This window comes from Heloderma suspectum, chromosome 16 (assembly GCF_057233095.1).
Source record: "Heloderma suspectum isolate Gila_16-S chromosome 16, 16-S_ref, whole genome shotgun sequence".
Classification (NCBI taxonomy): Eukaryota; Metazoa; Chordata; class Lepidosauria; order Squamata; family Helodermatidae; genus Heloderma; species Heloderma suspectum.
This window is the reverse complement of record NC_139473.1, coordinates 11,072,034-11,085,690: the sequence shown is the minus strand read 5'-3', so window position 1 is coordinate 11,085,690 and position 13,657 is coordinate 11,072,034. Positions and strand designations below refer to the sequence as shown.

Genomic DNA, 13,657 nt, shown 5'->3' with positions numbered 1-13,657 from the left:
CATGGGCAATGTGTTCAGAAGTTTCAGCCTACAGCTCCCATCATCCAGCAGAGCCGATGAGGGGTCATAGGAGTTGTAGGCCCAAAACTCTGGAGGGCCGCAAGTTGCCCATCTAGGGGCAGGGGGGAACAACAGATCTAGGCCTATCCCATCTTCTGTAGAAATGAAACAGCTAAGATTAGTAAATATTCCACCCCATCTGTGGGGTCATAGGAAAGTATGTGCTTTTTCTCTTACCTGCCACAATGCCTGTTATTTTGCTAATTAATTAAAGAGTTTCCAGTTGCAGCAGAGACTGCTGCACCCAACTGCGAAAGTCTGAGAGGATGGTCTGTTTAAAGCTAGTTCCAAAACGGTCAGTGCATAACATGTGAGGATAATGCGTAGAGCCAAAAGAGGCCTGGTGTCAATCAATCACAGGAAAAAAGAAAGGAAAGGTTCCTCCTGTGCAAGCACCAAGTAATCACTGCTTGCGCTGGCGTTTTCATGGCAGACTACAGTGGGGTGGTTTGCCATTGCCTTCCCCAGTCGTGACTACCTTTCCCCCAGCAAGCTGGGTACTCATTTTACCGACCTCGGAAGGATAGAAGGCTGAGTCGGCCACCTGGGACCCAGCTTCCGCTGGGATCGAACTCAGGTCGTGGGGAGAGTTTCAGTTGCAATACTGCCGCCTACCTCTCTGCGCCACACGAGGCTCATAGCTAAAGCTCTTACCTGTGGGAGCAGTGGTGCAGTGGTCATTTTAATGATCTTAGGGTGCAATCCTATGCGTGTTTAGCCAGAAAAAAAGTCCTACAATTCCCAGCATTCCCCAGCCAGCCTGGGAATGCTGGGAGTTGTAGGGCTTTTTTTCTGGCTAAACATGCATAGGATTGCACCCTTAACGACTTGATGTGCAATCCTAGGCACATTAAGTCATGCACATTAAAGTACTACAAGGCCCAGCATGCCCCAGCCAGCATGGCTGGCTGGGGCATGCTGGGTCTTGTAGTACTTTAATGTGCATGACTTAATGTGCCTAGGATTGCACCTTTAATGGTCTTACGGGGTCTCCTTTAGATGGTCATATTACTTCAGTTGTGAAGTACACCGCTAACGTTTCTCTTTGCCCCCAGCCACTTCTACATTCCAGCTTCTACGTGCAAATGGCCCAACAGATCTGGTAAGTGAATTTAAATGTGACAGAACATCCTTGTCCTGTCGCTTTACCCCTGGGCACCGTTATGTCTGCTTCAGACCTTCATATACACTTAGGGCGCAATCCTATTCATGTTTGGACAGGAAGAAAAGGCCTACAAATCCCAGCATGCCACAGCCAGCATGGCTGGTTGAAGGGATGCTGGGATTTGTAGGCCTATTTTTTCTGTCTAAACATGCATAGGCTTGTTCTCTTGCTGTGTGCTCTAGCCAAGTAGCAGTAGCATGATTCAGCACACAAACGGATGAGCACATGCACTAAGTGCACTGAAATGTGACAAGGGGGCACACATGGACCGCTTACACAAGTGAAAGCATCTGCTATTGGGCAGTATAAAGATGTGATTAAATAAACAAACAAACAAACAAACAAACCCCACAGAGTTTATTGGGACGGATGCTTTCATAATTCCATTAGGTCAGCCTTCCCCAACCTGGCACCATCCATACGGGCTGGACTATAGCTCCCATCATCCAGTGGCCATGCTGGCTTGGGATGCTGGGAGTTGTAGTCCAACCCAGCCGGAGGGCACCTGGTCCGGGGAGGCTGTGTGACAGCCTTTCAGTGAATTTGGTAGCATTTAAGGTGCCCCGTGATTCTTGGTTTTCTTTCCAGTAACGAACATGGCGGCCCCTCTGGGACTTTACTTTGTGACCTATGTCATGCTTCATAGAATCCTAGAATAGTAGGGTTGGAAGGGGCCTACAAGGCCATCAAGTCCAACCCCCTGCTCAATGCAGGAATCCAAGTCAGAGCATCCCTGACAGGTGGCTGTCCAGCTTCATAGAATCCTAGAATAGTAGGGTTGGAAGGGGCCTACAAGGCCATTGAGTCCAACCCCCTGCTCAGTGCAGGAATCCAAGTCAGAGCATCCCTGACAGGTGGCTGTCCAGCTTCATAGAATCCTAGAATAGTAGGGTTGGAAGGGGCCTACAAGGCCATCGAGTCCAACCCCCTGCTCAGTGCAGGAATCCAAGTCAGAGCATCCCTGACAGGTGGCTGTCCAGCTTCATAGAATCCTAGAATAGTAGGGTTGGAAGGGGCCTACAAGGCCATCGAGTCCAACCCCCTGCTCAGTGCAGGAATCCAAGTCAGAGCATCCCTGACAGGTGGCTGTCCAGCTTCTTAGAATCCTAGAATAGTAGGGTTGGAAGGGGCCTACAAGGCCATCAAGTCCAACCCCCTGCTCAATGCGTGCTTCGCTTCACTACCATAGGCCCAATTTATAAATGCAAACTTATCAAATCGTAACACTTCTTTTTTTTCTTTCTTTTCTTCCTCCCCTGGACTGAACCACTTCATGCTCTAGGTAAGAATTATGATCAGTGCCTGTCTGTGGAAGGAAAGGAAGGAAGAAAGGAACGCTTCATACGGGTAGAAAAATAGCATTCCAAGGGGCGACCTGGGTTTGTATTTGACACCCTAGTTTTCCACCTGCAAGGATCTGCCGTTGTTTTTCTTGGCGGGGAGGCACCCAAACATGCCAGGCTCCACGTGCGGCCTGAAACGGCACCGCCCAGGAAAACCTTTGAGTCACTTGCTGTTGTGGCATGCGTAAACGGAAACTCCACTCCTGTCAGATAGCAGAAGCGCTCCGGTCTGGCGAGCTGCAGCGCTCCAGCCCGGGTTGTTCCTCCAACTCTCCCTATAGTAGCGGAGGGCAGTGTCGGTCCCCCCTTTTTTTTTTTCCTTGTTGTGTTTCTGTTACACATCGCCATCTTGTTACAAAGCCTTTTTCTTGTCTGGAAGCTTCGCAGAGGCTCGGGGTGGGAGGGGGCGGTTGCTGCGCTTTTAAGCATTTCTTTTCTTTTCATTTAATTTAATTTTTTTTTTTTTTTGCAACAACCCCCAGAGCCACAGATCTTGCCAGGAGGGGAAAAGCTTGGAGTTTTCTCCCCCCTACTTTTTCTTCTTCTTCTTTTCCTTTCCTTCTGGGCTTGCAAGTCCCGCCAGACTTTGCATCCTGCACTGAGACGCAGCCCCAAGAAATGAGCATTGAGACGTTGTTAGAAGCGGCCAGGTTTCTGGAATGGCAATCTCAGCAACAACAGAAAACACGTGGTAAGAGAAGTGGGGTGCGGTGGAGGGCAGAGGGAGAGGCGAGGCGCCGCGGGCAAAATGCACATTCGGATTTATGTATGTCTCTTTTTTTTTTACTGTCGGATGAAACTGACTTTAAACAAAAACTGCGCGGCGGCGGTTGCCTTCTCAATTCCCTTCATTGTGCAAAGAGAAACCAACTTCTCCGCCACGATCCGAGGCGCGTTGTGCGTGGTTTTTTTTTTTTTTTAATCCGGGGTTCCAGCCCCACTCCGTTCAGTGGGGCCGAATTCCCCAGCAACCGCGCAGAAGGATGGCAGGCTCAGCCCGGGAGTTCAGCCCCACTGAATTCGCTGGCACTGACTCCCGAGTAAACACGCGTCGGATCCGGTCGTTGGCTCGAGCGGACGAAGCCGGAATATAGTTTTGGCGGGTGGTGGTGGTGGTGATGGGGGGGGACGGACGACATTTATCCTTTCATTTTCAGGTCTGTTTTATCTTTCTCAGCTGAGATGTTGCAATGAAGAATAAGTCACCTGATTTCTGGCCAGGTTTCCTAATTGGGAGTTGCGCCCTCCTCCCCGCGTTTAATTATTTTTATATATATATATATATACACACACACACACACACATATATGCATGCAAATTTGGGCGGGGTGCGTGGAAAGGTTTTTGGGTGGGGGTGAAAAACTATTGCACAAGGAGGAGAGGGTGGGGGGGGGGTTGGCAAGCCGCCGCTCTTCCCAGCGCGATCTTCTCCGCGCCTCCTCGGAAGCAAGCCCCATTTGAGTGCCGTGGGTGTTACTCCTCGGTGCGCGTGTCTAAGGATCGCAGCCTTTGCAAGGCTTCCTCCTGTGCTCTCTGTATGTCGTGTTGCGTTTGCTTTGGATTTGCTGACACATGGTGGCCCGGGGAGGGAGAGAAAGGAACGAGTTTCCTGCAGAGTGGCGGCTCCGCCGTGTTTCTCCCTTCTCCTTTTTTTTGCCCGGGGGGGGGGGGGGAGAAATGGGATCTCTTCCCGCTTCGCAGTGTAAGAAGAGAAGGGGGGGGGGTGATAACCCTTGCGACATGCACGTCGTTCCCCGGACGCAATCCACCCAATAGCCATCATTAACGCTGATCAGTTGCGAAGACTTTCCGTGCGCTCGTGCCCCCTTGGTGCCGTTCACACGATCGAACCCAGGCTCTCCCCCCCTCCCCCTCCCCCTCCCCCTCCCCCGCCGCCCAATTCCGCTTTGTCGTCAAGCTCAACTTTCAGTCGAACAATCCATGCAAAGCAAAACGTGCGTGGAAGCTTTAAGAGGCGACGGGGGCGGGGGGGAGTTTTGCAGGAGCGGGTTACGATGTCATGTAGTTATGCGCCAACCTCCCCCCAACCCCTCCCTCCTGGTACCTCCCTGATACAACCCCCCCTAAAAAAAACTGGATAGAAAAAGGCGGAGGAAACCCGTCCTCCACCTCACCCGCGCGCCCCCCCCCCCGTAATTTTCCTTTGATTAGGATTATTATTTTGTTCAGGATTATTTCGCTTGCAGCCAAAAAGCGGGGCTTCAATGCGCTGGGCTTCCTTCTGGGGACACGCCGCTGGAGGCTTTCCAGGGCGGGGCTCTTGCGCTCCAGAGCTTGCATTCCCCCCCCTCTTTTGCATAATGCAAATGACATAAAATTGGGCGGGGAGGGGGGCCGCTTCTGGCTTGTTCCTCCTCTTCTCCCCCCCCCCTTCCTTCCTTCCTTTCCCGTCCCTGTATCCTTCAATGGGAAATCCGCTAGGGGAGATCCAAAGGGGTCTTGATACGTGTGAATGGGTGACGGATGGCTGGAGCGCGTGGTCGAGAGCGGAGGGCACAATGGAACGTTGGCGGCGCATGTTTTCCTCCCCCCCTTCCGCCCCCCCCCAGGTTTGGAACGTTGCGTGTTTGCTCCGCGTTCCAAACTCGTCCCATTGGCTGGGGGGGAGCTGATGACGTGTCCGGGCCCTGCCCCCGACCACGTGCGCTGGGGACACTCCCTCCGGGCTGGAGGCGCGGTTTCATTCTTGCAACAGCCCGCGCGCGCTCCCGTGTGTGCGGGCGCGCGCTTGCATGTGCGTACGCGCGGGTGGTGGGCAGGAGGGGTCCTGCGTCGTCTGTGGCATCAGCGGACGAAAGTGAATGCAGGGAAAAGCTTGTAGAACCAGCATGTCCCTTCAACGCTGCCATCTAATCTGTATTATTATTATTATTATTATTATTATTATTATTATTATTAAAAGCATTCAGACCTCATCTTAATTTATTTGTTTTCTGGCTCAGAACAGCTACCTCCGTGCAGGCGGATTGGAGTGTGGGCTGTGCTCTGGAATAATAATAATAATAATAATAATTGGTGATATTCATAGCAGGGAAGATCTAAAACTCGGCACGTCTTTTATACCGCAGTCTGATCCCCCCCACCATTTCTTTAATCCAGACCGCATTTTAATTTAATCTGTCTGTCTGTGGCTCGGGGTGCAACAGCTATACCTATGTAGGCAGACTGGAGTGTTCATTAATGGAATGTATGTTGTTCTAGAATAGTAATAGTGAGCGGGGCATTGGACAGGTCTGAGATGTGTCCTTCATAGCCGCCATCTCATTGCATAAGAGAGCCAGTGTGTTGTAGTGGCTAGAGTGCTGGACTGAGAGTCGGGAGATCCGGGTTCTGGTCCCCACTCGGCCATGGAAGCTCACTGGGTGACTTTGGGCCAGTCACAGACTCTCAGCCCAACCCACCTCACAGGGTTGTTGTGAGGATAAAACGGAGAGGAGGAGGAAGATTATGTATGCCACCTTGGGTTCCTTAAGGAGGAAAAAAAGCGGGATATAAATGAAATAGGACAGGAAGGCCTGGCGTGCTATGGCCCATGGGGTCACAAAGAGTCGGACACGACTGAACAACAACAACAACATAAATGAAATAAAATAAGAACATAAGAAGAGCCCTGCTGGATCAGACCAAGGGTCCATCTAGTCCAGCGTTCAGTTCACACAGTGGCCAGCCAGTTCTCGATCAGGATCCCACAAGCAGGACATGAGTGCAACAGCGCCCTCCCGCCCATGTTCCCCAGCAACTGGTGCACATAGGCTCACTGCCTCTGGTATCGGAGGTAGCACAGAGCCATCAAGACCAGTAGCCGTTGACAGCCTTTTCCTCCAGGAATTTGTCTAACCCCTTTTAAAGCCATCCAAATTGGTGGCCATCGCTATGTTCTGCGGTAGTGAATTCCATAGCTTAACTATGAGCTGTGTGAAGAAGTACTTAAGAACATCAGAAGAGTCCTGCTGGATCAGACCAAGGGTCCATCTAGTCCAGCATTCTGTTCACACAGTGGCGGACCAGCTTCCCCGCCCCCCATTTTTAATTCAGATCCCGTGTGTGTGTATCACATATATTAACGTGCCTTGTAGCAACAAGAAGCAATATTTGCACAGGCAGATGAGACTGTGGACACTGCTGAAAACAACGTGTTCTTCTGCCTCTGTGCTTGAGTTGTGCCTCTGTTTACCAGTGAAATGGGATTAATGTTTAAACGGAATTTGCCGCGTCTCTTGCCAAGGAAGCACTGACCTTGCCTTTATATAATAACAAATAGCGATAATGACGTCAAGAAGTGTGCAGGAAATACCAGAGATTTAGCATGCCCCTTGCATGCTGAAATCTGTTTTGTTTTTAAACCGCATCTTGTAGGAGGAAGGGTGCGTGTGTGTTGATGCCATGGGCACAGGCTGATCGGCATTTGTGGAGAGTTGGTCTCTCAGTGGCTGGGAAGTGGGGTATAAATGCTTTAGGGCACAATCCTATGCATGTTTAGACCTAAAAAGTCCTACAGCTGCCAGTATTCCCCCAGCCAGCATGGGCGGGAATGCTGGGAACTGTAGGCCTTTTTTAATGTCTAAACATGCATAGGATTGTGCCCTTAAATAATATTTAAAGGATATTGGCCATGATGTCAGTACGCCTCTGAAAACAGGTTGCTGAAGAGGGTTATTTGGTTCTTGGAGGCATAGAATCATAGAGCTAGAAGGTGCCTTGGAGATCATCTAGTCCAACCCCCTGGCGGTGCAGGAAATCCACTATTACAGCATCCCTTATAGGTGGCCATCAAGCCTCTGTGTAAAAACCTCTAATGGAGAACCTTCTGAGGCCAACTGTTCCACGGCAAACGGCTCATACCATCAGGAAGTTCTTCCTTAATGTTGATTCGAAATCCTCTTTGTTATTTGAACTTCTTGGTTCTGGTCCTTTCCTCTGGAGCAGCAGAAGACATATTTGCTCCATGTGACGACCCTTCAGATATTTGAAGATGGCTGTCACATTGCTACGTATGCATCTTTTCTCTGGGCTAAACATCGCCAACTCCTTCAACCTTTCCTGGTTTCTATCTTGGTCATCCTTCTCTGGACACAGACACTTCGTCAATATCCTTCTAGCTGGATTGAATGGTTGCACATCTGGGAAGGGCTGTTAGCCATGATAGCCCAACAAAACCTCCTTGTACTAAGGTCACAAGCCACTAAGCACTGGTTGCCAGGAGAAATCTGCAAAGCCCTGCCTCTTAAGCTACCCAGAAACATCTAGTTGGCTACTGTGTGAAATGGGATGCTGAAGAGTCTTCAGTCTCAGGACCATATTGAGAGGGGCACTGGATAAAGTGTGTTTGGTAGGCCCCCTCCTCTCTCGGTGGGCTCTGTTGGCCTTACCTGGTGGCAGTGCTAACACTCTTAAGTCAGTTGTGCCTTGTTACCCTTTCAAATTTCCCAGAATGCCCCAGAATGATGCTAGGTCAGGAGCATTGTGGGAACTGAGAAGGATGGCTTAGCTCGGAGTGCTGGGCAAGGATTTTTTTTTTTTTTTTAAGCCATAGTGATTTTTAAGGCATCACAGGGGCGTCCAGGTAGGACCTTGTTCGATCTGATCCGGTAATGCTATCCTTAAAACAGGAGCATCTCAGTGGCTTTGTTTACCACTTAAATAGGTTCACCAGGGCTCCTTAAGTAAAATACTTAAGGCCTGGCTTTCATGCACAAATAGTAGCGCGGCATGTACAGGGCAGACGAAAAACCTGGCACGTGCAAAACTGATTTCCTCTTTTCCTAGATTTGTAATCCAGATAGCAGTGTTGTTCGTCTGTGGCTCAGAGTAAAGCTGGGATATCCAGCAGGCTGATCCGAGCGTGGGCCTTGCAAAGCGGGCATTTGGACCTCTTCCAGTGGCGCTCTGCTTGCTGCTTAAATAGGTTTAACTTTTTTAATGTAATTTAAAAATTATATTAGGGTGCAACACTATCTGGTTGCCGCCCACTAGAAGGAAGCCTCTGATCTCAGAGGCATCCAGGAGCGATGGAGGTGAACTTTGCTTCTGCGACTTCCTTTCCCCCACTTTTCCTCTAGACAGGCCTCTGAGCCTGTCTAGAGGAGATGCCCTGCCAGAGGAGAGGTTGCAGAGTCCGTAGGATTTTTTGTATCCTGCCCTCTCTTTTCCCTTCGCCACCCACTGGAATGCTCCCTTTTTGGCCTCTGCGAGGTCATCCAAGGCCTCTTTTGCGACCTCAGAAAGCAGGTGCCTTGGTTCTTCCCACGGCGGCTGTGATGGGGCAGGATGAAGGATCGGATCTTTAAGTCCCCCTTCTAAATTCGTAGCAGCATCGGCTTCGGGAGGGGAGAATCTGAAAAATCTTATGGTTTAAGTCTGGGATGCTCTCCAGAGGCCATAAGATTGCGCCCTTATTTACTGTATTTTCAAACTGCCCAATAACTGAAGTTCTCTGGGTGGTGTACATTGCATTAAAAAATACAGTACAAATATTAAAACAAAAAAATAAAACAGTTCAGAATAAAACCAAGAGAAAACCAGCAGCAAATAATAAAAGCCTTGCAACATCTTAAAACCAAATGAAAACCAGCAGCAGAACAGAGTACTAAAACAGAGTCAAAACTGTTCTTAAACTGCCTGGTAGAATGGAAAGGTCTTTAGCTGGTGCTGAAAAGACTATAGCGTAGGCGCCAGGCGAGCCTCTCTGGGGAGGGCATTCCACAGTGGGGTGCCACCACTGGAAAGGCCCTCTCTTGTAGCCACCTGCCTTTCCTCATTTGTCAGTGGCATCTGGAGGAGGACCCGTATCAATGATCTTAATGTCCAGGTGGGTAAATATGGAAGGAGACATGCCGTTTAATGTGCTTCAATTGCCTATACTCTATTTAAAATACAGCATAGGCAAATGGATATCAAACCCGTTATTTATTATTTCTTAATGTCTGCTCTGGACACGCATAATATCGGCATGTCCTACTAACAGTGAATGGCTGATGTCTGTGTTCTTCTGAATGAAGTCCTCCTCTGGATAAAGCCAACCAAGCTTTATCTGTAACTTCTGCAAAGCCTTTGTCCTGTCTGCATGTTTGCTTTTCCGTAAGGAGGGGATCTGATGCTTCCCGGCAGCACCAAAAGCTTAGACCTGGGTCAGGGAACCCGTAGTGCCAGGCCACATGTCTAATTTCATGTGGTGTGACAAGGAGAGAGAGTGAGACCGAGCAGCATGGAATCCTGCAAGTTCTGCCCACTTTCGGATGTGGTCTCCGCTCACCTTTGGACCTGGTCTTTCCAGGCAATGTGAATAATTTCAATTTTTTTGTCCCTCATAAAAGAGAGCATCATCATTTCTTTGCTGCTGTCGGTCACCATGATACTTCATAGCATAATGTAAGGGGAAAGGATAGGTCTTTGCCCTGAGGAGCCTACAGTTTAAATTTCAGCAGAGGGAAAGGGAGAGCTTCCTATCACATGTGTGGGCCAAAACAGGGACCGCTATTATCCTATCTGGCCTGAATATATTAATTGTAATGCATGTAATTGTACTTATATGGTCTTCTCTAGTCTAGTTATATAACTTGTCTAACATGCAAACAGTTTCTGTTCGAGGGTCTGTGGCTCTTTCGATCCAGAGCCCCAAGACTATTTAATCTGCCCCTGGAAACGGTTAAAATAATATCCTGCCTCATCTCAGTCTTTATTTTAGTATTATGACTGTGTCTTTCACACAGCTGGGCCCATAGCAAACTCTGTCATGCACTGTAGCAAACCTGAATGTTACGTATTTCAAGGATTTTATAATCTGCCCTTTTGTACAAAACATCTTGATTCGGAGAAGGCACGGAGCAAAATAGCCATCGGACGAAGCCATGAAAATGGAACGGGGGACAAGGGCGCAAAATGGCATCCAATGAAATCAGCTAAGGGTGTGGTCCTATGCATGTTTAGACAGGAAAACTTTTTTCTCTAAACATGGATAGGATTTGTTTTCTCTCTAAACATGCATAGGATTGCACCCTAAACATCTAAAGGTTGTCGAAGCAGTAGAGTTGTGTTTCGAATTCGGCCAAATCTTGAACTGAATCAGGCTAATTTGGAAGAAATTCAGGAAGATGTCCGAATCAAAGCGGTGGTCCTCTGAAGTGAACTGAATCTGAGCCCCCCCCCCCAGTTTTGTTAGGGTGCAGTCCTATGGATGTTTAGGCAGAAAAAGTCCTACGACTCCAAGGATGCCCTAGCCAGCCCCTTTTCTGTCTAAACATGCATAGGATTGTGCCCCTGAGAGATTCGGAGGGACCCAGAGATCCGAGTAGTGTGTTTGCAAAAACGGATAAATTTTTCCTCCGTTCTCCCCGTTCAAGTGAAACGCGAGGGTGTAATTTGTGACTGACAGCTCTAGCTTCTAACCATAGTGGATGGTTTATTGGGGCTGTCCGGTCCCAGTGCTTTAGGGCAGGGATGTTGAAGTAATACATCGCAAGACAGCTTCAGTGTTCAGTTCTTTTTGCCTGGAGCTCTGGGTCTAACAGCTGAGTGACAGGCAGGAACTCGAGACACGGCGCTTCTCTCAGGATTTTGAGATGGGAACTGCACCTGTTGAAGTTCTGACTGTCGTGCAACTGAAGTACAGCCGAAATATCCGCAACTGCTGCTTCCATCCTCATATCAGGTTGCACCTATTGAATTTCTCCCAGTCATGCACCTGGCAAGAGTCCTTGGCCTGCTGCCCTTTACTAGGAACTCGACAACCCCTTTGCTTTATGAGAGGTATGGGCTGCACCTTGACTGTGCCTGGCTTTGAGACCACCTGGGAAACTCTTGATTTGAACATAAGAACATCAGAAGAGCCCTGCTGGATCAGACCAAGGGTCCACCTGGTCCAGCATTCTCTTCACACAGCAGCCAACCAGCTGTCGACCAGGAATCCACAAGCAGGACAGGAGTGCAACAGCACCCTTCCGCCCATGTTCCCCAGCAACTGGTGTACATAGGCTCACCGCCTCTGGCTCTGGAGGTAGCACACAGCCATCAGGACTAGTAGCCAGTGATAGCCTTCTCCTCCAGGAATTTGTCTAACCCCTTTTAAAGCCATCGAAATTGGTGGCCATCTCTACATCCTGTGGTAGCGGATTCCATAGTTTAACTATGCGCTGTGTGAAGACGTCCTTCCTTTGATCTGTCCTTAATTGATGTACCTTTAGAGCCAGGGTGGGGAACCGGTAGCCCTCTGAATGTTGTTGGACTACATCTTCCATCATCCCTGACCATTAGCCATGCTGGTTGGGGGCTGGTGGAAGTTGGAATCCATCAACGTTTGGAAGCTGGAATCCAATAGCGCGCACACGCAATATGTGCCGTAGCAGGTAAAGCGGCCTCCTTTGTCTGCGATGGAGTTCACGAGGCTGTTAGTGGTCCCATCTTCTGTGGCTAGCCCAGTCCCCCTGCCCCCCCGCAGAAGACAACAATACCCTTCTTGAGTTGAAACCAGAACTTCGCTTGTGAGCACTTAAGACCCAAAGGAAGACAGGTGTCCCGCCTAGCTACAGGCTGGTCACGGTGTCCCTACATAGGTATACCCACAATGTGCATGCCTTGAATTATGTCCCCTTGTGTCCAGCACATCTTGCTGGAGCATCTGTGGTTCTCAAGTCAATGTCAAGCCTTTATGCCGGTTCAGTTTTCTACTCTGATCCTAGCCTTGATTGTGAGTGCTAGCGCTGACTGATAAGCTTTATTCTGGTTTTGTTTGTCTGTCCCTTTTTAAGAACGTCAGAATTGTTGGGAACGTGTTGCCGACAAAAGAATGCTCCTGTGTGTGCAACAAGGTTCGAGTGTGGTGCAACATGTAGGAGAATGCTGTGGTAGAATCCTGAGGTGGTGGAAGGGGGACTGTACCACATGAGGCTACCTGTTGATGTCAACATTGGGTTAGCTCCAGACTTGGTAATCCTTAGAGTAGACCCACTGAAATCAAAGGGACTTAAGTTAGTCTTGAAAAAAGTCCCATGGTCTGCTCTTGACTATTACCAAGTCTGGATCTAACCCATCTTTTTATTTTAATGTTTCACTGTGTTTTAAAAAACAAACCAACACTCCTTTGAAAGTAGAAAGCTATCACAGCCAGGAGAAAGAAGGATGAGGCCAGACTTGTCTTCCTGATGTGCTAGTTCTCTAATTGCAGGGAGTTTTTGTTTTGTTTTACAGAGCAGAGCATTAAAAAATGGCACCCCACTTGTCTACTCTATCCCCTCAGGATTTTAGCCCATCCTGCTGCATGCATAAACCAGGCCTCAGTCCAGTGATTGCATTTAATCAATGGAACAATTCCATGAGACCTTTTCTCCATGGCTTGGGGAGTGCACAAAAATGACCACCCTATTCCTGTTTCAGTTCCTCTTGGTATCCTGATAATAAAGAAGAACCGAACTCTGTAACGCTGCCGTGTTTGGTCACTTGGATACAAATTCTTGCTCGCCATAGGAGATCACCTGAGTGAATGATCTGTGTAATTGTGGCAGAGATTAGGTGCAGTAATACATTGGAGATGTGTTCTCAGTTGTCCTGAGCCCATTCCAGTTACACCCTGCTAATGGACAGATTAGGCTTGTGGTAGGCAATCTGCCACCCTCCAGATGTTTTGGACTAGAACTCCCAGAATTCCTGACCTCTGACCATGCTGGGTGGGGCGTGTGGGAGTTGTAGGCCTAAATATCTGGAAGGTACCAAGTTGCCTTCCCCTGGTTAGGTTTAAAAAAACAAACTTCTTGTCATATCTCTCCATGTCATCCTTTTTTCTTCTTCACCTCTTACTCTCTTCCTTCCTCTCCCTCTGTTGCTTCCCCTGTTGCTTTCTGGGTCGTATTTTCGCTTCCCTGTAAAGGGGCGTGCATGCTAATGCTGCTTATATGTGTGTGTGCGCGCACACACACATATAATGGAATCTATTTACCCCTGCTTGGGACAAAAGCGAATGCCACCTGTGTTAACAGCCCAGCATTTAATTTTGTGAAACTCAAGAGAGGCACAGATAGTTTATCCCTTGACTCGAGGGTGGCTTTCCTCGAGCGGCAAAGGCGATCCGCTTTATGAT

The 13,657-nt window shown here is 48.9% G+C and overlaps 1 protein-coding gene across 2 annotated transcripts in view; it reads left to right on the top strand.

The window, feature by feature from the left end:
* The first annotated feature begins 3,101 nt into the window (after nucleotides 1-3,101).
* The window catches only part of MNT (MAX network transcriptional repressor), an 81,526-nt gene continuing 70,970 nt past the window's right edge, over nucleotides 3,102-13,657 (top strand). For both annotated transcript variants that reach the window (XM_084822887.1, XM_084822886.1), the window contains exon 1: nucleotides 3,102-3,259. In XM_084822887.1, coding sequence (XP_084679013.1) covers nucleotides 3,187-3,259 — 73 coding nt within the window. In that variant the 5' untranslated portion in view covers nucleotides 3,102-3,186. The remainder of the gene's footprint in view (nucleotides 3,260-13,657) is intronic.